The 25010-nt window shown below is 43.7% G+C and overlaps 1 protein-coding gene across 1 annotated transcript; it reads left to right on the top strand.

Annotated features, from left to right (window-relative positions):
* Window positions 1-3580: 3580 nt before the first annotated feature.
* On the top strand, window positions 3581-13133 carry LOC138968207 (uncharacterized). Its single transcript, XM_070340760.1, has 6 exons — window positions 3581-3960; window positions 5596-5786; window positions 6962-7142; window positions 7643-7796; window positions 9069-9175; window positions 11915-13133. The coding sequence occupies exons 1-6, from the start codon at window positions 3597-3599 to the stop codon at window positions 12052-12054; spliced, it is 1137 nt and encodes a 378-aa protein (XP_070196861.1). The 5' UTR covers window positions 3581-3596; the 3' UTR covers window positions 12055-13133.
* Window positions 13134-25010: the final 11877 nt, after the last annotated feature.

The raw sequence follows: 25010 nt of genomic DNA, 5'->3' as shown, positions 1-25010 counted from the left end.
TTTTCAGTAAATTTGTAAATTTCCTGGGTGTCAAACTCAGTAAATTTGTAAATTTCCTGAATTTTTCAGTAAATTGGTAAATTTACGGAGTGAATTTACAAATTGACTGGTTTGATTAATTTACTGTAACATATATATATTTTTTCTAATCCTACCGCGAACTGGATAGCAGACGCGGCACGACTGTTGCACCACACTTTGAAGTAATCCCACACTTTGAAGTAAATTACTTCAAAGTGTAGGGATGTGCCCCACACTTTGAAGTAAACCCATTTTTTACTTCAAAGTGTGGGGGGATCTTCCCACACTTCAAAGTGTGGGGGGATCTTCCCACACTTTGAAGTAAACTCAGTTTTTACTTCAAAGTGTGGGGGGATCTTCCCACACTTTGAAGTAACTTACTTCAAAGCGTGCGACTTTTGCATCGCCTGTTTGAGCCTGAGGATTTTGTCAAAAAAAATGGCAAAGTCTTTTGGATGAGTGAACAGAAAAGTGAGCGAGCCAAGAAACATAATGATGTTTGTTATCAGGCTTTAAGCAATGTCCCATTGTTGAGTGTGACGAAAACTCGTGGTGACGATTTTAAAACATGTTGGGTCACGCATGGTCCAATCTTACATGGTCCAATCTTACATTGTCCAACCTTACATGGTCCGACCTTTCATGGTCCAATCTTACATGGTCCAATCTTACATGGTCCAATCTTACATGGTCCAACCTTACATGGTCCAACCTTACATGGTCCAACCTTGCATGGTCCAACCTTGCATGGTCCAAACTTACATGGTCCAATCTTACATGGTCCAATATAACATGGTCCAACCTTACATGGTCCAACCTTACATGGTCCAATATTACATGGTCCAACCTTACATGGTCCAACCTTACATGGTCCAATCTTACATGGTCCAACCTTACATGGTCCAACCTTACATGGTCCAATCTTACATGGTCCAATCTTACATGGTCCAACCTTACATGGTCCAATCTTACATGGTCCAACCTTACATGGTCCAATCTTACATGGTCCAATCTTACATGGTCCAACCTTACATGGTCCAACCTTACATGGTCCAACCTTACATGGTCCAACCTTACATGATCCAATCTTACATGGTCCAATCTTACATGGTCCAATCTTACATGGTCCAATAATATATATATGGACCATGTAAGATTGGACCATGTAAGGTTGGACCATGTAAGGTTGCACCATGTAAGGTTGGACCATGTAAGGTTGGACCATGTAAGGTTGGACCATGTAAGATTGGACCATGCGTGACCCAACATGTCTTAAAATCGTCACCACGAGTTAATTTTCGTCACACTCAACAATGGGACATTGCTTAAAGCCTGATAACAAACATCACTATGTTTCTTGGCTCGCTCACTTTTTCTGTTCACTCATCCAAAAGACTTTGCCATTTTTTTTGACAAAATCCTCAGGCTCAAACAGGCGATGCAAAAGTCCCACGCTTTGAAGTAAGTTACTTCAAAGTGTGGGAAGATCCCCCCACACTTTGAAGTAAAAACTGAGTTTACTTCAAAGTGTGGGAAGATCCCCCCACACTTTGAAGTAAAAAATGGGTTTACTTCAAAGTGTGGGGCACATCCCCACACTTTGAAGTAATTTACTTCAAAGTGTGGGATTACTTCAAAGTGTGGTGCAACAGTCGTGCCGCGTCTGCTATCCAGTTCGCGGTAGGATTAGAAAATATATATATATATACCAAACCGATGTCAAATACGAGCTGATTTGGTGAAATAAAGCACATTTCTACTTGCGAAACCCATCGAACAGCCATTAGGCTAAGCGAGAGAGTTCTCGTGATTGTTTTAATTAAAAAAAACTCATTCATAAAAACTAGAGACTAGGTTTCTGATCAAAACGAATGATTAATCTGCTGTATCATTTGCTTGTCGGAAAGACAATCGGCCTACGCGCTTCTCTCAAATATGACCTTCTCTTGTCTACTGTCTCGGAAGATTTATTCTACTCCCAAATAGCACTTCTTTGCACATCTTATGACTCCTTCGTCCTCTAGAATCCCGTACCCACACCAAATACGAGCTGATTTGGTGAAATAAAGCACATTTCTACTTGCAAAACCCATCGAACAGCCATTTCCGGTGCTCGATCGCGGACATTTTCAGCTTTGAAGGCTATTTACGGGCAAATATCAATCGCTCCCTGACTTTTTATGCATCGAGAAACAAATTTAGTCATCGCTGAATCAGTAGCTTACCTTAAATCCCGACATAAATCAAACAATACCTAGAAAACAGACAAAACTTGCCTTCACACGTGTCATGAGCGGCCTTCGGCTTCTGTTCGGCCTTTGACCGGTTATCCCCCGTGAGCACTGTTTCAAAGTGTTCAGAATCTGCCATGTCCAAAAATAGATACTATTATAATTATACCTTCGGTAGAACGCACATGTTTGGTATTTTTGTGTTTCCATATAATAACCCCCCAAACCAGTGCCAAACTTAAAGCTGAAGAATGCATGCTACAGTGAAACCCGGCTATATTGAAGTAGGCTATATTGAAATCCCGGCTATATTGAAGTAGGCTATATTGAAATCCCGGCTATATTGAAGTAGGCTATATTGAAATCCCGGCTATATTGAAGTAGGCTATATTGAAATCCCGGCTATATTGAAATCCCGGCTATATTGAAATCCCGGCTATATTGAAGAATTTTTCAGGTCCCGGCTGAAGCTCTACTTTTTCTTTGTTAAAAAATGTTGGCTACATTGAAGTCGGCTATATTGAAATCCCGGCTATATTGAAACAAAAATTCAGCCCACGGGACGTTTTTACCTGGCTATATTAAATGTTTGCTCCAAAGATTATTGTGTTTAACTTTTTACATTTAGTCAAGTTTTGACTAAATGTTTTAGCATAGAGGGGGAATCGAGACGAGGGTCGTGGTGTGTGTGTGTGTGTGTGTGTGTGTGTGTGTGTGTGTGTGTGTGTGTGTGTGTGTGTGTGTGTGTGTGTGTGTGTGTGTGTGTGTGTGTGCGGTGTGTGTGTGTCTGTGCGTGTGTGTGTGTAGAGCGATTCAGACCAAACTACTGGACCGATCTTTATGAAATTTGACATGAGAATTCCTGGGAATGATATCCCCGGATGTTTTGTTCTTTTTTTCGATAAATACTTTTGATGACGTCATATCCGGATTTTTGTAAAAGTTGTGGCGGTATGAGTGTGTGTGTGTGTGTGTGTGTGTGTGTGTGTGTGTATGTGTGTGTGAGTGTGTGTGTGAGTGTGTGTGTGTGTGTGTGTGTGTACGTGTGTGTGAGTGTGTGTGTGTGTGTGTGTTTTGTCAGTGTGTGTGTGTGTGTGTGCTCACGAGCGTGTGTGTGTGTGTGTGTGTGTGTGTGTGTGTATGCATTCATGCGTGCGTGTGTATGTGTGTGCGTTTATGTGTGTGTGTGTGTGTGTGTGTGTGTGTGTGTGTTTGCCTATTCTTCCTAAAAAGTAAGTAAGATCAAGATTTTGTCCATTCTTCCTCCCTCTCCTTCTTTAAAACAACGTCATACTTTTTTCTCTTTTTCGACCGGTTACGTCATCAGGGTTACGTCAGCATGTAATGGCGTCTGGCAGCCAGCTGCAGAAAGATCCGCAGCAGCTGCCATATCCCCGCAAATCCACTCAGACAACACACCCACAAAACACAGTTCAGCAAGAGAAGCAAGAAAAACCCACAACCTCGAGATTCCAAACACCCATATCCTCCTCTCCAGTGCAAGAAGCAGGGGATCAACTTGCTGCTGGTGTCAGCGATCAGGAAACAGTGTTCGACCCGTCTCGCTACTTACCCATTTCTGAGCAGGAGGGGGCAGGATTTTACAAGATCCACACCATTCCTCAGAAGATTCTGGAATCGCTGAATACACACGAGATCGCTGCAGTCTGGCCCAAGCTCAAGCACGAAGTTGCCAAGAAAATATGGGGTAAGCAGGGTTTAGCCTGGGAGAAAAAGGCAATGGGACATGTGTCCCCCTCAACCAAATTCCGATGGGACATAGTCGAAGGCAAGAAGCGCCAAAGAGGCCTGTACGCGTTTTGGCAAAATGGTGCAATATGGTGCCATTTGAGAATTAGCCACTATATCGTCTTATCTGTGTGTGTGAGTGTGTGTGTGTGTAATCCGATGTAAAGTGTACATTTGGTGGCGTATAGTGGTACGTAATCTCAATGCGCCCTTTGACGCACTGAAGGGAATTGTGATGGGACATTTTCAGATTTAATGCGCCAACGGCGCAGGGCGCACTAGTAAATGAAACCCTGGGTAAGGCTAACATTACAAACACACGAACGAATAAATGGGCAAATAAACAATCATAGGAGTAGTCGAGCAACCCAAATAAATGAAATTCAGACACACACACACACACACACACACACACACACACACACACACACACACACACACACACACACACACACACACACACACACACACACACACACACACACACACACACACACACACACACACACACACACACACACACACACACACACACACACACACACACACACACACAAACACACACACACACACACACACAAACACACACACACAACACACACACACACACACACACACACACACACACACACACACACACACACACACACACACACACACACACACACACACACACACACACACACACACACACACACACACACACACACACACACACACACACACACACACACACACACACACACACACACACAAACACACACACACACACACACAAACACACACGCACACATATAAACACACACACACACACACACACACACACACACACACACACAAAGAAACAGGTACTTGCTTTTGTCATAAAGTCACGACATTCATCTGGAATATTTCAAGGTGATGACAGTGGAATTCTGTTTTGAGCAGCATGGATTCATCTTGTCAGAGTTGAGTAACTTCCATGGGTATGCCACTTAGTTTCTCGGCCCTCATTATTAACAAGGGAACTTCTTCGGAAGGCTCTCTGATTGAAGGTGTGTTTAAGTCTCCCGCAAAATTCAAACATCACACCACAAAGTTGATTAGTATTTGATAGGCTGAGACCGTCCTCCCGTGACTGATTCATCTCATATCACAGGCAGAAACATAGCATGACTGACGGACACACCGACAGACAGACACACAGAAACACACACACACACACACGTACACATACACACACACTCTCTCTCTCTCTCTCTCTCTCTCTCTCTCTCTCTCTCTCTCTCTCTCTCTTACACGCACACACACACACACTAACACACACAAACACACACACACACGCACTCTAACACACCACACACAATGACACATACACATGTTAACACACACATACATTAACATTGTGATTTTCTAACCATGGACTGTACAAGGGTTTGTTTTGCAATTGGTCATCATATACGTCCAGTTTAAATAGATGGCAATTGGTCTTCAGGAAAGCAATTAGGTCCACACTTGTCTGTCGTCATTGGACAAACTAACCACTGTCCACGACTAAAAGTATTTAGTATTACGTCTTACGCCACATCTTACACTTGCCACTCTGGGAAAGCAGGCGGGGGGAGGTTCGAGCCCGTGCCAACAGTGGTGGAGGGGGCGGTGGACCGCTACGAGCTGGGAGCCGTCCTGTTCAAGAGCAAAAGGACTCAGCAGGAGAAGTTGCGCTGTTTGCCCCCCAAGTGTCAGGCGGTCGCCTCCATCTACGATCTCATCTGGGACCACGACCTCAGCGTCGATGCGGCTGTGGTGAGTCGGGGAGGTGTGGTGGATGTTGTGTGTCTTTGTGGCTGCTAAGTCAGTGGGGTGTGGTGCTTGTTGGTGTGTCGTTGTGACTGGTGGGTCGTTGTGGATGTTGGTGTTTCGTTATGACTGTGGTGAGTCGAAGAGTCGCTATGGTGAGTCGGTGAGACGTTGTGGCAATGGTGAGTCGGTGAGACGTTGCGGCTGTTGTGAGACGTTATGGATGTAGATGCATGAGATGCTGTGGATGTGTTGATTCATTGAGTCGAGGGCGTGTTGAGTGGTGGCATTGTTGAGTCAGTGAGGTTTTGTTGCTGTGGTGAATCAGTGAGTCGATGTTGGTGTAAGGTTAAAGGACAATGCCTGATAAATAGCAAGTGTATACGGTCATACCTGTATCCCTAAGTTGCAAAAACGTCTGAGCTGTGCTGCATGGCCGCTCGTTGACTGCAAGGAAAGTGGATGTGTTGCGTTGGTGGGTTCATTGGGCTGTGGTGAGTCAGTCTGTCAGCGTTGCTCTGTGGCTGAGCTAGTCTGCTGTAACGAGTTTGTGCGACTTAGGTGAGACAAAGAGTCGGAGCGGCTTCAGTGGCGTTTTGTGAACAGACGATCATAATCAAACAGTCTGTCTTTCGTGTCTTTTCGTCTCATTGCTGGGAAATTCGGGTCGCTCCCTTCCAGCGGAAAGTTGCCATCGTAAACAAGAGTCGCGCCAACCAGGTGCGTGCGTTTCGAGGTGCAACTAGCTATCCAGCCCTTTGGTCAGAATAACAAAAGGTTTCTTACGTACCACGACGTTGACGTGGGGGTTGAACAGCGATACCGTCTCTGAGTCGTCTCCAGCAGTTAATCTTGGTCTGTGACTCCATGTCCAGTGCTTCAACTTCTGAGCCGCTACCATCATACTATTGCGTCTTGTTGGCAGACATATTTCCAGGTAATCAATCAGGACCTGTTTGGTTTTATATTTAGTTTTAAAAAACAACACAGAAGGCCAATGGTTACATAGTGTAGATCAGTTGACATGAAGGAACAAGTCTGCGAGGGGAACCTTGAATGTCCGAAGGCAACTTTTTTCATCCGTTTTACTTGTTTTGTTTGTACCCTAATTCTTTATCTTTGTTCTGTCTTTTTCTTTTTCTCTTCTCTTCTATTGATTTATTTATTTGATTAATCTTAAGGCGATGGCGGCCCCAATGAAAGTGCAGGATGGCGTGCCATGGCCCAACCACCGCTTCCACGGCCTGGCGCTCAAGGGGGGTTACTGCCGTCAGGTGACAGTCACCGCCACAGGCTGCCACAGAGTTATCACCCGTGCTCTGCCCCGCCCGGATAGTCTTGTGCTCAACCTCTACCGTTACGGTGAGTCTTCTGCCGGGTCTGTGACTGACCCCAAAATACTGAGGTCCAGAAGCACTACGTAAAACCACGGCGTGTGGAGGCCTACATGTATCGTTTGACTTCACCCGTTCTCGTCCAATAGGCTTGGTCTAGAGCTATACAGACGCCGTGTAGATCATGGCAAATGTGTGACGTTACGGATGCACTTGATGATATTTAAAGATCCATTTCTGAAAATAAAATAATTTGTGTTCTTCTTAAAGACGCGGTGGGGACTTATCGTCAGCGTTGATGGGTCATGATAAGCCTTTGCTAATACGTTAAGCATACTCCCCTTTCCTTGTGAGCAGTCTTCGCCACAATTACAGATTTGAATGTACCCTGAAGCATGCTAACGAACCCGAGCAGAATACCAAGCATGGACATAAGACTTCATATAATAATAATATTAACCCTGTTCTTTTTTCCAATATTGATTAGTTACTGAATCAAAAAAATAACCTCCAGACTTGGCATTTCAGCGGGTCGTTACCAAACAGATAAAATCTACGTCATCACGGAGGTGATATACGCAGAGGAGCTCCACGTCGGTGTGCGCGTCAGCATCAACAGGGATGACGTCAAAATCCTGCACCGCGTCCCCATGGCCTTCCGCCTTCACTGTTTTGATGTCAGGTGGGTCTTACTGTTGCATTTCGTATCTGCTACCGTTATTTAAAGCCATATGTACTCGATGACTATACACGCTAATTGCTTTACCAACAGCTGGAGACATGCTAAATTAAGTTCCCTGCAAGATATTGTGGTCTAGGACCCCTTAAATGTTGAGATATTTGAATTTTTATTTTGATCTAGATCGTCCTATTTATAGATTTGCCAACAGAGGGAACGTTGACGCAAGGGAAATAACTCCGCGTCTTTGTTGACATCCTCACTTTTTCAGAGGCTAGAACAAGTAATGCATGTATATGGTCCGCGCATGGCGACATATCGTCATTACATGGTCTTATGGTGCGTTTGACATCGATTATGGGCAAACTACACTTTGTAAACACGGGAGCGCGTACATATGCCTTTAAAATATTATTCAAAGAGTTGTTGTTGCTGTTGTTGGTGTTGGTGTTGTTGTTGTTGTTCAAAGAGTTGTTGTTGTTGTTGTTGTTGTTGTTGTTGTTGTTGTTGTCGTCGTTGCAAGATTTGACTTGACCATTATCTCGGCATGATCTTCGATACAGAAAATCAGTTTTGATTCAATCACCAGCGTGATTTAATTATGAAAACGAACATGAAATAATAATTAAACGTGTATGCAACTAGAGTAATACACTGTTAATTGTGACCAAATAAAAAGCAAGCCCGGTAAAAACAGTATATAAACATGTTCGTGGACACTCGCATGAGTAGCCAGCAGACACGGACATCTTGATGAGAATAACATGTCAAGTCCGTGTATCTCTCTGTTTGTCTGTCCCCCGATTTTCGTTTGCCTGAAATAATGCGTATGATGGCGTCATCTGTGCTTGTGTCAGGAACCTGTCGACGTGTTGTATATTACACTATTAGTAATTCCAATGAATAATAACGTCGTCTGCACTTGGTTGAGGGATCTGCACACACGTAGATTAACTCTAGCGTCAATACAGAATAACGTCATTTGTGCTTGTGTTATGGACCTGTCGACCTTGATTGACAGTAATGTCAATGAATAATAACGTCATATGCTTGCGTCAGGAACATGAAGACACGTTGATCAACGTTTGCCTCAATGAATAAGAACGTCATTTGTGCTTGTGGTAGGGACCTGTCGACATTTCAATATGACGTCATCTGTGCTTATTTCAGGGACCTGTCGACATTGACATTTCATTATGACGTCATCTGTGCTTATTTCAGGGACCTGTCGACATTGACGACATTTCATTATGACGTCATCTGTGCTTATTTCAGGGACCTGTCGACGTTGATGCAAAGACGTCCCTACGACAAACCATTAAACGTTCGTTGGACGGGTCTGAACGACACCGAGCACCCCTCCACCTATCCACGTAGAGCACGTGAGTGTCAACCTCTTTATACTTAATGATGTACGACACCGATACATGCATATCCTGACGTTAAACTTGCGAGTAATTTTCCTCTGCTAAGAATACGTCAACGAGACTTCGTTCTCGAAATTCTGCGTCAGTTCCTGGGAGATTTTTGCAGAGGTCTCAATGTTTTACTGTGATCAAAACCTCTCGCAATGTCTTGCTGTGATCAAATCCTGTCGCACTGTCTTGCTGTGATCGAAACATGTCGCACTGTCTTGCTGTGATCAAAACATGTCGCAATGTCTTACTGTGATCAAAACATGTCGCAATGTCTTACTGTGATCAAAACATGTCGCAATGTCTTACTGTGATCAAAACCTGTCGCACTGTCTTACTGTGATCAAAACATGTCGCGATGTCTTACTGTGATCAAAACCTGTCGCACTGTCTTCCTGTGATCAAAACATGTCGCAATGTCTTGCTGTGATCAAAACATGTCGCAATGTCTTACTGTGATCAAAACATGTCGCAATGTTTTACTGTGATCAAAACATGTCGCAATGTCTTACTGTGATCAAAACCTGTCGCACTGTCTTACTGTGATCAAAACATGTCGCAATGTCTTTGTCAGGAATGAATTATCTACAATACCGACTGTCAGTCAGAAGGCTACTATTTCATTTATACGCATTCGTTATTCTCCTCCGATTCATTCCAACAATAAAAGAAAATACGTGGAGCTCAATATGTTTATATAGCTCACTGGTAAAGCATGTACATATATCACACGTTCAGGATTCACACACATATACACAATACGCCCAGGGTTCTAGATGAGTAAATTAATGTGTTACCCCATCACCAGAACAGCGTAGTGTAGTTCATCTCTGTTTCTCCATCACCCAGCCGGCGCGGCGACTCCTGGCGTGGTCCGTAAAGTCCGGTTAGTAGATCACGTCGCTCTGCTTCGTGCATCTTCATCTCTTCATGCGTCTGCTTGAATGGTCAAACAAGCTCTCGCGAATTCCATCTTCTGTCTCTGGGAAGACTCCTGTGAAAGTAATTCTTGAGTCAGTATTTCCATAGGCATAACACACACACCAATTCACTCATCATTCACCCTGGGCTGTAATTACACTCTACATTCAACCACACACACACGAATTCTTAAATAACTACTGTCAATACTAATATCAATTCCCATCCATGTCCGAGTTATTTATCCACACATTAAACAACTATTCAGAATATCCAGATTAAGAACTAGTACAATGAACACTTAAGTTAACATAGCAGCGAATATTAAGAATGCCTATTCATAAACATACTAGTGTTCCTTAGCGAAAACATATCATGAAAAATAGTTTACCTGAGCACGCGAGCAAAGAATCTTCCCCGACTTGCCGCTTACATGTTTAATGGGCAAGTGAAGCTAACAGCTTAGGTGACTGGCGACACAAGTCTAACAGCTCACCTTACAAAAAAATGGACATTCAGGTTTTTCACCTGTTGCACGTGAGCAATTCTACAGTACAGGCCCCATAATCATGGTCCAACAGGCATGCGAATCAATAATAATGTTTTTCGCGATACGAGTCTACTTCTGTCAATTAAGTGCATACTAATAACAGCATCATTTCATCATTAATTAAGTACTCATATTACATACATGTTCATACATAAAACCCATAAATGTCATATCTGACAGTCTTGCTGTGATCAAAACATGTCGCAATGTCTTACTGTGATCAAAACATGTCGCAATGTCTTACTGTGATCAAAACATGTCACAATGTCTTACTGTGATCAAAGCCTGTCGCACTGTCTTGCTGTGATCAAAACATGTCGCAATGTCTTGCTGTGATCAAAACATGTCGCACTGTCTTACTGTGATCAAAACCTGTCGCACTGTCTTGCTGTGATCAAAACATGTCGCAATGTCTTGCTGTGATCAAAACATGTCGCAATGTCTTGCTGTGATCAAAACATGTCGCACTGTCTTACTGTGATCAAAACCTGTCGCGATGTCTTACTGTGATCAAAACCTGTCGCAATGTCTTACTGTGATCAAAACATGTCACAATGTCTTGCTGTGATCAAAACCTGTCACAATGTCTTACTGTGATCGAAACATGTCGCACTGTCTTGCTGTGATTGAAACATGTCGCACTGCCTTACTGTGATCAAAACATGTCGCAATGTCTTACTGTGATCAAAACATGTCGCAATGTCTTACTGTGATCAAAACATGTCACAATGTCTTACTGTGATCAAAGCCTGTCGCACTGTCTTGCTGTGATCAAAACATGTCGCAATGTCTTGCTGTGATCAAAACATGTCGCAATGTCTTACTGTGATCAAAACATGTCGCAATGTCTTACTGTGATCAAAACATGTCGCAATGTCTTACTGTGATCAAAACATGTCGCAATGTCTTGCTGTGATCAAAACATGTCGCAATGTCTTACTGTGATCAAAACATGTCGCAATGTCTTACTGTGATCAAAACATGTCGCAATGTCTTGCTGTGATCAAAACATGTCGCAATGTCTTGCTGTGATCAAAACATGTCGCACTGTCTTGCTGTGATCAAAACATGTCGCAATGTCTTACTGTGATCAAAACATGTCGCACTGTCTTGCTGTGATCAAAACATGTCGCAATGTCTTACCTTGATCAAAACATGCCGCACTGTCTTACTGTGATCAAAACATGTCGCAATGTCTTGCTGTGATCAAAACCTGTCGCCTTGTCTTCCTGCAGGTGGTATGGGTGACGTCAACAAGCGGCTGGACATCGCCCGGCGTACCAACGGCATCGAGTTCTTCCCCAATAGAGACGGCCGTAACCATAGAAACGTGGACAATGGCGGGGACCGACAGGGGCAAAACCTTGAGAACTGATTCACCCTGTTTCTCCTGCCAAAAGAAACGTCGGAAGTGTTGGAGAGATGAATCTGAAGTAGATTGTGCATACATCTTCAGGAGAGTGGTATGCATGTGCTCCTGTGTAACAGAAACACCCGGTTCTTTCCTATCAAAACAGTTTCGGCAGTGGTGCTGTGATGAGCCTGCAGAGGAGAGCGTGTGAAGTGTAAAATGCTAAGTGAGAGTCGTTCATGGATCCTGTACGCAGTGTGTGCATGTGCAATGTCTTCTGCTTAATGAGCTGAGAGAAAGCGGTACGGGAGGGCATTGTTTTCGTGTGCAGTGCATGTGCAATGTCTTCTGCTTAATGAGCTGAGAGAAAGCGGTACGGGAGGGCATTGTTTTCGTGTGCAGTGCATGTGCAATGTCTTCTGCTTAATGAGCTGAGAGAAAGCGGTACGGGAGGGCATTGTTTTCGTGTGCAGTGCATGTGCAATGTCTTCTGCTAATGAGACGAGAGAAAGCGGTACGAGAGGGCATTGTTTTCGTGTGCAGTGCATGTGCAATGTCTTCTGCTTAATGAGACGAGAGAAAGCGGTACGGGAGGGCATTGTTTTCGTGTGCAGTGCATGTGCAATGTCTTCTGCTTAATGAGACGAGAGAAAGCGGTACGGGAGGGCATTGTTTTCGTGTGCAGTGCATGTGCAATGTCTTTAGTTCAGCGACATGAGAAGAGCAGATAGTGGAATGTATCGATAATGTGCTTGTTCATTTTCTTCACGAAAAGGAGTGTGCGTTTAAGCGAGGTAACAATCTTCAGCTGAAATATACAAGAGGCGCTTTTAAACAGAAGTTATCCACAACAAAATGAAAAGGTGGCACCCTGCCTGACTTTAGCAGGGGCATGCTGGAAGCAGATCTCAAACCTATCTTGGGCGAAGATGAACAACTATTACATAAACGGGACCCGGATGCCAATGACAATGCTTCAGACAGGAACAAGAAACGAACAAACAGAACCATTGTAACTTTTTAGTCGTCTAAGAGGGCCTAAAGTGCAGAAAGAAAGAACAAAATGCAAAGGGAAAAAACAGTAAAGAAATCGTCCAATATGACGACGTGTTGCATTTGTTTTGCTAGAGCGATTATATTCGATACCAGACGTGTGTGCGCGCGCGCGCGTGTGTGTGTGTGTGTGTGTGTGTGTGTATGTGTGTGTGTGTTGTAGTTGTTGTTGCATGTTTTTATGGGTTTTTTTTGTTTTGTTGGAGAGGTCAACGGACACACACACAGACACACACACTGAGAGTTATTATTCATAACAAGACACCAAAACTTGCGAGCAGAGACCTGGCCTGCTGACACACCGATGAGGGACAAACTCTATGGACCCATGGAGAGCCTCCGGCGTACAGTAGCCTTCATCAGGGCCTCCGGAGTTGCTGTCTGAGCGAACGACGAAGAAGAAGATAAGTCTGTGATTGCCTCTCTCTCTCTGTCTCTCTGTCTCTCTCTCTCTCTCTCTCTCTCTCTCTCTCTCTAGCTCTCTCTCTCTCTCTCTCTCTCTCTCTCTCTCTCTCTCTCTCTCTCTCTCTCTCTCTCTCTCTCTCTCTCGATACTGTTGTGTTGTTGATTACAAACAAACAATCGTCTAATATTCATTGCCAGGAGGTTTTCAAGTATGCTTTATTTCTGAAAATGTTTGACTTTTTGCGGCCCTATGCACATTATATGACAGTCTAAAAGTTTTTGAGATCAAAATCAACATGATACGTATACGTATTTTAGAGGTCTCCTGCAAACACGAGCACATCAAACATTGAACAAATCACATACCACATATTGTATGACGTACAGTACAAGGTTCCGACACCTGTCTGTGTGTGTGCGTGCGGAAGAAAGTGTGTGTGTGTGTGTGTGTGTGTGTGTGTGTGTGTATGTGTGTGTGTGGGTAAGAGAGAGAGAGTGTGAGAGAAAGTGTGATTCTGTATGTGTGTGCATGTCTGTTTGACACGTTTTGGACACTATTTATCTGATTCTGTGTGCGTGTGGGCGAGTTAGAGAGAGTGTGTTTGTATGTGTGTGTTGGTTGTACGTGTGAGCGTGAGTGTTGTCTGCCTGTCAGTTTGTCTGTCTGTGCGCACATCTTTTCTGTAGACTTATCTGTTTTGACGTGTCTCTGCACGTTGGTTAACAGAAAAAAAAGATTTACAAAAAACTCACAGTCAAACAACAAATGTAATTATCGCTCTGAGGGCCCTGTGCGCTTTGCTTAAACTGATTATTTACATACAATCATTACACTTTAAAAGTGGACTTGTCTTCATGTATTGTGTAAACCCTATCGTTGCATTGATAGTGCCAGGTTCAGGTAGATATTAATGGCATTTAGTTATGTATTCATGTAATTTATTGGCAAGTTAACTTATCTATTTTTGTGTTTTGTCAAATTAGCCGATTGGTAAGTTAGTCACGCTTCTTTCCCCTTTTTTGAGTCACTTGAGAAAAAGTGACTCTATGTAATCGGTCAGTGGCCGGCCGGCCGGCCGGCCGTCCGTAGACACCACCTTAACGTTGGACTTTTCTCGGAAACTATCAAAGCGATCGGGCTCATATTTTGTTTAGTCGTGACCTCCAATGACCTCTACACTTTAACGATGGTTTCGTTGACCTTTGACCTTTTTCAAGGTCACAGGTCAGCGTCAAAGGAAAAATTAGACATTTTATATCTTTTCTCGGAAACTATCAAAGCGATCGGGCTCATATTTTGTTTAGTCGTGACCTCCAATGACCCCTACACTTTAACGATGGTTTCGTTGACCTTTGACCTTTTTCAAGGTCACAGGTCAGCGTCAAAGGAAAAATTAGACATTTTATATCTTTGACAAAGTTCATCGGATGTGATTGAAACTTTGTAGGATTATTCTTTACATCAAAGTATTTACATCTGTAGCCTTTTACGAACGTTATCAGAAAAACAAGGGAGATAACTAGCCTTTTCTGTTCGGCAACACACAACTTAACGTTGGGCTTTTCTCGGAAACTATAAAAGTGACCGGGCTCAAATTTTATGTGAACGTGACTCATTGTGTTGTGAATAGCAATTTCTTCCTGTCCATCTGATGCCTCATATAATATTCAGAACTGCGAAAGTGACTCGATCGAGCGTTTGCTCTTCTTGTTCTCTTTTATTTTCTTTCCCCAGTTTATTACAAGGCTGAATGGCCTTTATTTTTGGAACATCTTTAGAAACGTTAAAGGCACAGTAAGCCTCCCGTAAACCATCACAGATACTGTCAGGCTTTTACACACAGTACAAACACCCTTTCGTTTAAACAATCACCGCTTGAGAACATCCTAGGTGCCCTACGTAAAGAGCGAGCAATTTTCAAAGAATTTATTTTCGTGGACAAGAAATCATAAAAGAATTCTTTTTTCATCAAGACAAGATCAGTACAGTTCGAAGTTTTGAAAGTTTGAAAGCAGGGTCACGCAAACCGTCTTTCTCGTAGCAGACGACGGCTGTGCCTAGCGCCCGTTCCTCTGAACAGTCAATTTCCACCGCTCTAGTTCGTATGAATCGGAGCCGTTTGTTGCGTTTAGATTCAGAGGTACACAATAACGTGCTATTGCAGATAAGCTTAAAGCGAGTCGCATTGAAATCACAAACTGACGACTACATTGTGAAAAAAGGAAACTGGATCACACGGGTTCGCGATGGCTCAGGTATAAGATAAACCACGCAAAAATAAATTCTTTGAAAATTGCTCGCTCTTTACGGAGGGCACCTAGGATGTTCTCAAGCGGTGAGTGTGTACATGAAAGGGTGTTTGTACTGTGTGTAAAAGTCTGACAGTATCTGTGATGGCTTACGGGAGGCTTGCTGTGCCTTTAACAGCCATTCTTTTTCAGTCGTTTCGGTAGTGCTAAACCTACTGATATACTGTTGTCCCGTCTTGGTTTAATGTAAAGAGTAGTTCGTTTTGTCTGTGGAGCAGAAATATCAGTCAGTTTCTTCTCCTTCTTCTTCTGATAAAACCCAGTGGACATGAGTCTGTGGATAAAATTCACACACACAAATAAATTATTTAATCAAGATTTACTTTCACTTTATTTGGTGTTTAACGTCGTTTTCAACCACGAAGGTTATATCGCGACGGGGAAAGGGGGGGGGGGGGGAGATGGAATAGAGCCACTTGTTAATTGTTTCTTGTTCACAAAAGCACTAATCAAAAAATTGCTGCAGGGGCTTGCAACGTAGTACAATATATTACCTTACTGGGAGAATGCAAGCTTCCAGTACAAAGGACTTAACATTTCTTACATACTGCTTGACTAAAATCTTTACAAAAATTGACTATATTCTATACAAGAAACACTTAACAAGGGTAAAAGGAGAAACAGAATCCGTTAGTCGCCTCTTACGACATGCTGGGGAGCATCGGGTAAATCCTTCCCCCTAACCCGCGGGGGGGATTTAATTTAATCAAGATGAGTTGACAATGTAACAGATTCTGTAGTTGGTCAGATTAATGGTGTTCAATTCTTGATGGACACCGCGAATCTACTCAATTAACACCTGCTAGGGAGGCGAATTTATGCAAGCTTAATTCATTAATAAACTCTCTGTTAGCCGTGAGAGTCATACAATTTGCAAGTTAATACAAAGACGATAATTCTCGCGAAGAGATGACGTAAATTGATACAGGAATTCTTATAGAGAAGGTGAGTCAATTCCAAACAATGCTTTTGGAAGGGACAGATTTTTCTTTTCTTTTCGTTTTGCTTTCCGTCGATCACACAAAAAGAAGAAAAACATATGTGAAAGAATTAAGCAGGCGAAAATGATAAGATGGTAATCTGGAAAAGCATTTCTTAGAACTTTACCCTTTCAGGTAAATGAACTAAAAGGAGTATTTGCACAGCAGGGAATCATTTCGGCAAAGCAGGAACAAGTTCAGTGAAAGATTGAATTACAATCACATTGATAGGCTTCTATCTGAAGTATACTTCTTAGGGCTTCAATGCGGCTTTGGTCGGGCCACAATCCATGATCATCACAGAGATGTTTGGAATGGAAGCCTATCAATGTTTAATTTATTGCAATTCAAGATTAAGGAGGATGTTTCGTATTCACATTTATCACACAACTGAAACGTACAAATCGTCAATACCAGTCGAAAACTCCCATCAGTTATCACATTACTGTAACTTACAATCACACTAAACCCAAAACATCACATGCACTTTATCACAAAACTGGAACTTACGACCAACAGTAGATAAATATCAGTATAACTGTCACCCCAAATATTTAAAGGCACAGTAGGCCTCCCGTAAACCATCACAGATACTGCCAGGCTTTTACACACAGTACAAACACCCTTTCGTTTAAACACTCACCGCTTCAGAACAACCCAGGTGCCCTACGTAAAGAGCGAGCAATGTTCAAAGAATTAATTTTGCGGATTGTCTGATCAGACAATCGGACGGTGCGTTTTGGCGCTAGAACTCACTTTTAAAATCTAAATAATAAATTGACAGCTTGTTACACAAACATTCTTAAATCATAAAAGAATTCTTTTTTCATCGAGACAAGATCAGTACAATTCTAAGTTTTGAAAGTTTGAAAAACGAAAAGCACGGAAGCAGGGTCACGCAAGGTCGTATTCTCGTAGCAGACGACGGTTTAGCCTATCGCCAGTTCCTCTGAACAGTCAAAGGCCATCGCTAGAGTTCGTGTGAATCGCAGCCGTTTGTTGCGTTTAGATTCAGATTCATAATAACGTGATATTGCAGATAAGCTTACAGCGAGTCGCATTGAAATCACAAACTGACGACTACATTGTGAAACAAAAGGCAACTGGATCACACGGGTTACAAGATACAAGATACAAGATACAAGATACAAGATACAAGAAATTTTATTGTCCTCATCAATACAAGGAAATTTGGCATGTGTGTGGCAAGACATAATACACTGATACATAGGCATTTACAAAGCAACAACTGAAGTTCAATATCAACACACCCTTACGCACACATACCCACTACTTCAGACACACAGGCTACATGTGCCCCTCGGACGTACGCAACCCACAATTCACCCAGCCATACAACTCCACATGCACTTACTCATTCATGCAGCACTCTAGCGCCCGGCCATGCACAACTCACACACTGGAACCCTCGTACGGCTACATATGACACCCGCACAAACATTACAGCCTCAAACATCGTACTAGATCTACAACTAACAAGCATACATCCACTATCAAACACCGAATACATCATCACACATTACATCATAACATATTGCATTATAACACACGCACAAACATTACAACATCAAACATCGTACTATAATCTACAACTAACAAACAATCATACACTATCAAACACCAAATATATCATCGTACATTAAATTACATCATACCCCCCCACCCCACCATACATTCACAATCGACACAGAATACATCATCATACATATACATTACATCATAACCCCCATACATACGCAATCAACACATAGTACATCATCATACATTACATTACATCATAACCCCCCCCCCCCCATCATACAAAGTAAACAGACGTCAACATTTCACTCTTACCCCCCCCCCCCCCCCCCCCCCCCGCCAATCACACGTCCTCTACTCTACCATCGCTCACACCTACTACACATCACCCATAGTCCTCCAAGTCACAGTTCACAGCACTCATTGTCCTTCCGCAGTCACAGTTCACATCACCCATAGTCCTCACATCACAGTTCACATCACCCATAGTCCTCACAGTCAAATTTTACAGCACTCAAGTCTATCTAGCATACTGTCACATTCACAGGGACTGGTTGTAGAGTCGTACAACCATCGGGAGGAACGAGTCCCTCATCCGGTTCGTCCTGGCCCGCCAGCACCTCAAACGGCGTGATGACTCACGCGTGGGCTCGCACGATGCGAGCGCCTGGTGCAGAGGGTGGCGGTCGTCAGAGCGGATCATGCTCAGCTTCTTCAGCGCCACACTCGGGAATCGAGTGCTGAGAGGCTGAAGCTCAGAGCCAATGATGGAGCCTGCTCTCTTCACAATCTTCTCCAACCTTTCCATGTCGCCTTTCTTTGCACTGCTGTGGTAGCAGAGCTGGTTGAAGGAGACGACACTCTGAATAGTCGCCTGGTAGAAGAGGTGGAGGATCTGTGGGTCGACGTGGAACTGCCGCAGCTTCCTCAGGAAGAAGAGCCTCTGGTTTGCCCGCTTGCACACGGCGTCCACGTTTGGCGACCAGTCGAGCTGGTTGTCGATGATGGTGCCCAGATACTTGTAGGTATCCACCATCTCGACTGGTTCGCCCTTGATGATGATGGGGTCGACGGCGGACTTGGTTCGTCGGAAGTCCATGATGAGTTCCTTCGTCTTGCTCACGTTGAGCTCCAGGAAGTTGTCGTCGCACCACTGCACCAGCTCCTCCACTGCGTGTCTGTACGCCGATTCGTCGTTCTTCAGGATGAGACCTGACAGGGATGTGTCGTCTGCAAACTTCAGCAGCAGGTTGACAAGATCCCTGAGGCGACAGTCGGCGGTGTACAGCGTGAAGAGCGTGGGAGACAGCACGCAGCCTTGGGGGGCGCCTGTATTGGTGGCGACAGCCTCGGACAAGACTTGTCCAATACGGACCCGCTGGGTTCGCTTTGTAAGGAAGCTGAAGACCCAACTGATCAGCACTGGATTGACGTCGAACTCCAGCAGCTTCCTCATCATGAGATGAGGCTGGATGGTGTTGAAGGCGCTGCTGAAGTCGATGAACAGGACCCTGGCGTAAGAGGAGGGCTTCTCCAGGTGGGCGGAGACGTTGTGGACGAGGGTCAGGATCGCATCTTCAGTACTCCGGTTGCGGGTGTATGCAAACTGAAGAGGATCCTGATGGTCCTCTGTCTCCAACCTCAGCCTCCGAAGGACCAACTTCTCAGCGCACTTGAAGGGGATGGAGGTGAGCGCTACGGGCCTGTAGTCGTTCAATGTCAAGGGATTGGGCTTCTTGGGTACAGGAACAATGATGGAGCTCTTCCAGATTGCAGGGATAGTATGTTCGTCGAGGGACCTCTGGAAGAGCTCGCGGTAGACAGGGGCAAGGGAGTCTCCGCATTCCCGTAGAAGCCTGCCAGTGATGTTGTCTGGGCCTGCGGCACTGCGTGCCTTGACCTTCTTGAAGGTCGACCGGACTTCGTCGGTGGTGATGATGATGGGCGTGGACGGGCGGCTGAGCACCTCCTCCATGACTTTCCGTTGTTCTTCGCTGAAGTCACGCTGATCGAACCGGGCATAGAAAGTGTTCAGCTCGTCTGCCAGCTTCGCCTCATCCGTCGTCTTGAGTGGGACTTTCTTCGGCTTGTAGCCGGTGATGGTCTGGACGTCCTGCCAGTACTGCCTGGAGTTGCCCTCTCTGAAGTTATTCTCCAGCTTGGTCGCGAAGCGACGTTTGTCCTCTCTGATCTGCTTGGTAAGTTGCCGCTGGACAGCCTTCACCTCGTCGCGGTCACCGCTCTTGAACGCCTCCCCCTTCCTGTAGAGCAGCCTCTTCAAACCCGGTGTTACCCAAGGCTTGGTGTTGGGGTAGACTGTGCAGGACTTGGTCTCAAGAACAGTGTCCGCGCAGAAGGCGATGTACGCCGAGGTGACGTCGGCTGTCGCATCGAGGCTGGGATCAGAGAAGATGCTCCAGTCTGTAGACTCAAAGCAGCCGCTAAGAGCCTCTGACGAGTCACTGGTCGCGATGGCTCAGGGTTAAGATAAACCACGCAAAAATAAATTATTTGAAAATTGCTCGCTCTTTACGGAGGGCACCTAGGATGTTCTCAAGCGGTGAGTATTTAAATGAAAGGGTGTTTGTACTGTGTGTAAAAGTTAGGGTTAGGGTGTGCCTGACAGTATCTGTGATGGTTTACGGGAGGCTTACTGTGCCGTTAACTCAGACATCACAGCTACTCTAGACAAGCGTCAACAGCATACATCTTTCTTTCTTTATTTGGTGTTTAACGTCGTTTTCAACCACGAAGGTTATATCGCGACGGGAAAAAGAGGGGTGATGGGATAGAGCTACTTGTTAATTGTTCTTGTTCACAAAAGCACTAATCAAAAAATTGCTCCAGGGGCTTGCAACGTAGTACAATATATGACCTTACTGGGAGAATGCAAGTTTCCAGTACAAAGGACTTAACATTTCTTACATACTGCTTGATTAAAATCTTTACAAACATTGACTATATTCTATACAAGAAACACTTAACAAGGGTAAAAGAAGAAACAGAATCCGTTAGTCGCCTCTTACGACATGCTGGGGAGCATCGGGTAAATTCTTCCCCCTAACCCGCGGGGGGTAACAGCATACATAGTTTGTACTACTCCACAATGAATGCATCATGTGACAAATAACAAAAAAACATCTCAATGCTAGCTGTTATACAATTATGTACATTCAAGAAATAACATTTGCTTAGTTCATTCAAATGGTGTTGACAAAGTAAGTCAATTTTCATTCAGTAGAGTATTGTTTTTTGCATTTACCCTGTAGGTAATAACACAAAAACAAACAATAAAATTATGGAGTTAATGTCCCAACAACAAAACAGATAATATTAAGTACTTTCCCATGTACAGAAAAACAATGTTCCACAGGCATCGCACTGCTATTCACTATCAAACAATGAGGGTCAAGATGTTTCAGCTTGATGCGTTTTAACTGGCTTGTTGACGTAATGTAATCAGTGCAAAATCTCAATCTGAAAATAAGTGTGCAAATTAACTCTCTGATGTTTATTCCCGCAAAACACTACCGTTTACAGTTTTTCAGAAAAATCGTGATAGTGGAGCTGTTTGGGTGTGATGTGTGTGAACTGGTGAGCTTACCGAGGTTTGCACAGAAAACGTAGGCTGAAAATTAGCGTGCAAACCCTCGTTCATTTCGTGAAGTTAGATCTTTCTTTATTTGGTGTTTAACGTCGTTTTCAACCGTTCAAGGTTATATCGCGACGGAGGGAAGGGGGGTGATGGGATAGAGCCACTTGTCAATTGTTTCTTGTTCACAAAAGCACTAATCAAAAATTTGCTCCAGGGGCTTGCAACGTAGTACAATATATGACCTTACTGGGAGAATGCAAGTTTCCAGTACAAAGGACTTAACATTTCCTACATACTGCTTGACTAAAATCTTTACAAACATTGACTATATTCTATACAAGAAACACTTAACAAGGGTAAAAGGAGAAACAGAATCCGTTAGTCGCCTCTTACGACATGCTGGGGAGCATCGGGTAAATTCTTTCTCGTCCCAACCAATATGGGACTCCCCCTAACCCGCGGGGAGCGAAGTTAGATCTGCCAGTAACTCCAAAGCCGTATCTACACCTGTGTGCCCCACATGCAGTAGAGGATTTCTGATCCGGATGTGCTTCATTATATAGCCACCTTCGGACAGTCGGACCAGACATACAAGCCAATCCCGGGTCTTGGTCATCTTCGACAACGAAGGGCGATCAAATTCCATCAAGTACAACATTTGAATGTGTAACCAGTCACCACACCCGTTAGTGAGATTCTACCTCAGTTAACTAACACATGAACCTTTTTGTAATGCCGAAGTGGTTACACGTTGTACATTACGGTTACATTAACAGAAACATACTCGAGCTGCTGATACTCAAACTGTTGAATTTGACTATCCTGGAATCTATTAACAGGTATCATGATGAAATTGGTTTACACACACAAACCAGAGATGAGATGCTTCCACCTTTTGGAGGAATATTACATTATGAACTCCTAATATTCTGTTTCCTATGAAAAGTTGGACAAGTCTCATTCAGTGTGACGCAGCAAAAAGTACCATGGTCGTGTGGGAATCATAAAATGTCGTCTTTTCATTTAGAAATCAATGGAAATCTTGATATTTTTCTGATCTTCAAACTCGCAGACTCATTTTCCTCCTTTTAGGCAATTTTTCATTTACATCTCTGATCGCCTGAGGCCAATAACATTTAACTGATTTGCAAGGAATGTAGTTGGTAAAACAAATCGTATTCGTACACAAAAACGTTATGCAATTCTAGCAGCAAAAGATTCTCAATGAGAGGAGGAAAAAAGATGGACCAAACAAAATAATGACGTTGGTCGCATCCACAAAATGGTATGCACAAAACATTCCGAATGAATTGAACAACTGTAACGAGAAAACAATCGAAATGCATGCTGTTAATCAATTTGTTTTCATATCCAGCGATCTGTAAATGATGACTGATTTACTAAATAAAAAGCAATCAACGAAATTTAAATGACAACATGCTGTCAAGTTCCCGCTTCTGTATAAATAGTCATATTTTTTTCAGAAAATAAAAAAGACAAACAGTGATCAATACAATTGACCTTCAAAATGTCTGGATAAGAGTACCAGCAGCTTTGATTTTAATCATATAAAACGTGAACTTTCCATAATTTTCTCCTTCGCCTCTCGCTTCAATTTCACCTCAGTCATAATGTTATATGAAGTCTTATATCGCGCGCGTATCTCCAGACTCGGACTCAAGGCGCAGGGATCTATTTATGCCGTGTGAGATGGAATTTTTTTACACAATACATCACGCATTCACATCGACCTGCAGATCGCAGCCATTTCGGCGCATATCCTTCTTTTCACGGCCTATTATTCCAAGTCACACGGGTATTTTGGTGGACATTTTTTATCTATGCCTATACAATTTTGCCAGGAAATACCCTTTTGTCAATCGTGGGATATTTAACGTGCACACCCCAATGTAGTGTACACGTTGTCTTTGTACTGAAGACATAAGGTTCTCCAAAAAAGTTGTATATTCACACTAGGCCTACATTCGGTGATATCTCAGACAACTTCTCTTTTACAGATAAGGTCGCCAAAAACGGTTGTTGTATTCTCCAGAAAAAAAGGTTACTGCATTCGCAGATGTCAAAATGAGTATTCTTCCACAAACGCGGGTACCAGATCAAAACTGGTAAAAGTGATTTTTTGGGGTTTTAGGGTTGACGTATTCTGAGCAAAAAAATACCTCATTCGATGATGCAGCAATGAGCCCTTTGCCATACACGGGTACCAGTTGAAAACTGATGAACGTGAAACGTTTTGTTATGAAACTGGGCTCGGCTAAACAGACAGGGAGTAATGCCAGACTCAGCCAAAACGACGCCCTCGCTTTCTCTGTCATATGGTGCAACAAAGCTGGTCTGCGGGAGTAGAAATTCCCCTTTCAAACACCGCGGTCGATGATAATAGCGTGAGCCTCGCCCTTACGAATTGCCATTCGAGGTTGGTTTCATACAGTTCCAACGCCAGATTCAACGAAAAGGCGTGAATTCAGCCCTTACGAGATGTGTGATAAAGAGCAAGCAACCAGACACAAGTACCTGCTCCTTCCACATTGGCTATGTGCAGACGTTGTAGGGATACAGTTCTGACACCAGACACAAATACCTGCTCCTTCCACATTGGCTATGTGCAGACGTTGTAGGGATACAGTTCTGACACCATACACAAATACCTGCTCCTTCCACATTGGCTATGTGCAGACGTTGTAGGGATACAGTTCTGACCCCAGACACAAATACCTGCTCCTTCCACATTGGCTATGTGCAGACGTTGTAGGGATACAGTTCTGACACCAGACTCGACAAAAACAGCTTGAATCTAGTTCTCAAAGGATCTGTGCTGGACAGCAAAAAACAGTAAGAAGTACCCGCACTTCAACAGTTGCATCACAACTGCGTGTAGAGAATGGTGTGTTGTATTTTTTTTTACACCAGCCCCTGTGAAAACGGGGGACGTCTCGCCCATATCGGATTTAGGCGAAGTAAACAGCCAGAAGATCTTGCACTTAACGACGACGCTCAACGACGACTGCGTGTAGAAATGGGTGAGGTACAGTTCAGATTTGACCAATCCCCCAAAACACAGGGTGAGCCTCGCCCAT

The sequence above is a fragment of the Littorina saxatilis genome, linkage group LG6 (assembly GCF_037325665.1).
Source record: "Littorina saxatilis isolate snail1 linkage group LG6, US_GU_Lsax_2.0, whole genome shotgun sequence".
Classification (NCBI taxonomy): Eukaryota; Metazoa; Mollusca; class Gastropoda; order Littorinimorpha; family Littorinidae; genus Littorina; species Littorina saxatilis.
The sequence above is the reverse complement of the archived record's forward strand: the minus strand, read 5'-3'. Positions and strand labels throughout refer to the sequence as shown.

Coding starts and splice junctions, on each gene's coding strand:
- LOC138968207 (XM_070340760.1), top strand. CDS start 3,597: ATGGCGTCTGGCAGCCAGCTGCAGAAAGATCCGCAGCAGCTGCCATAT. Junction 3,961..5,595: donor AGTTGCCAAGAAAATATGGG/GTAAGCAGGGTT, acceptor CTGGGAAAGCAG/GCGGGGGGAGGTTCGAGCCC. Junction 5,787..6,961: donor TCAGCGTCGATGCGGCTGTG/GTGAGTCGGGGA, acceptor ATTAATCTTAAG/GCGATGGCGGCCCCAATGAA.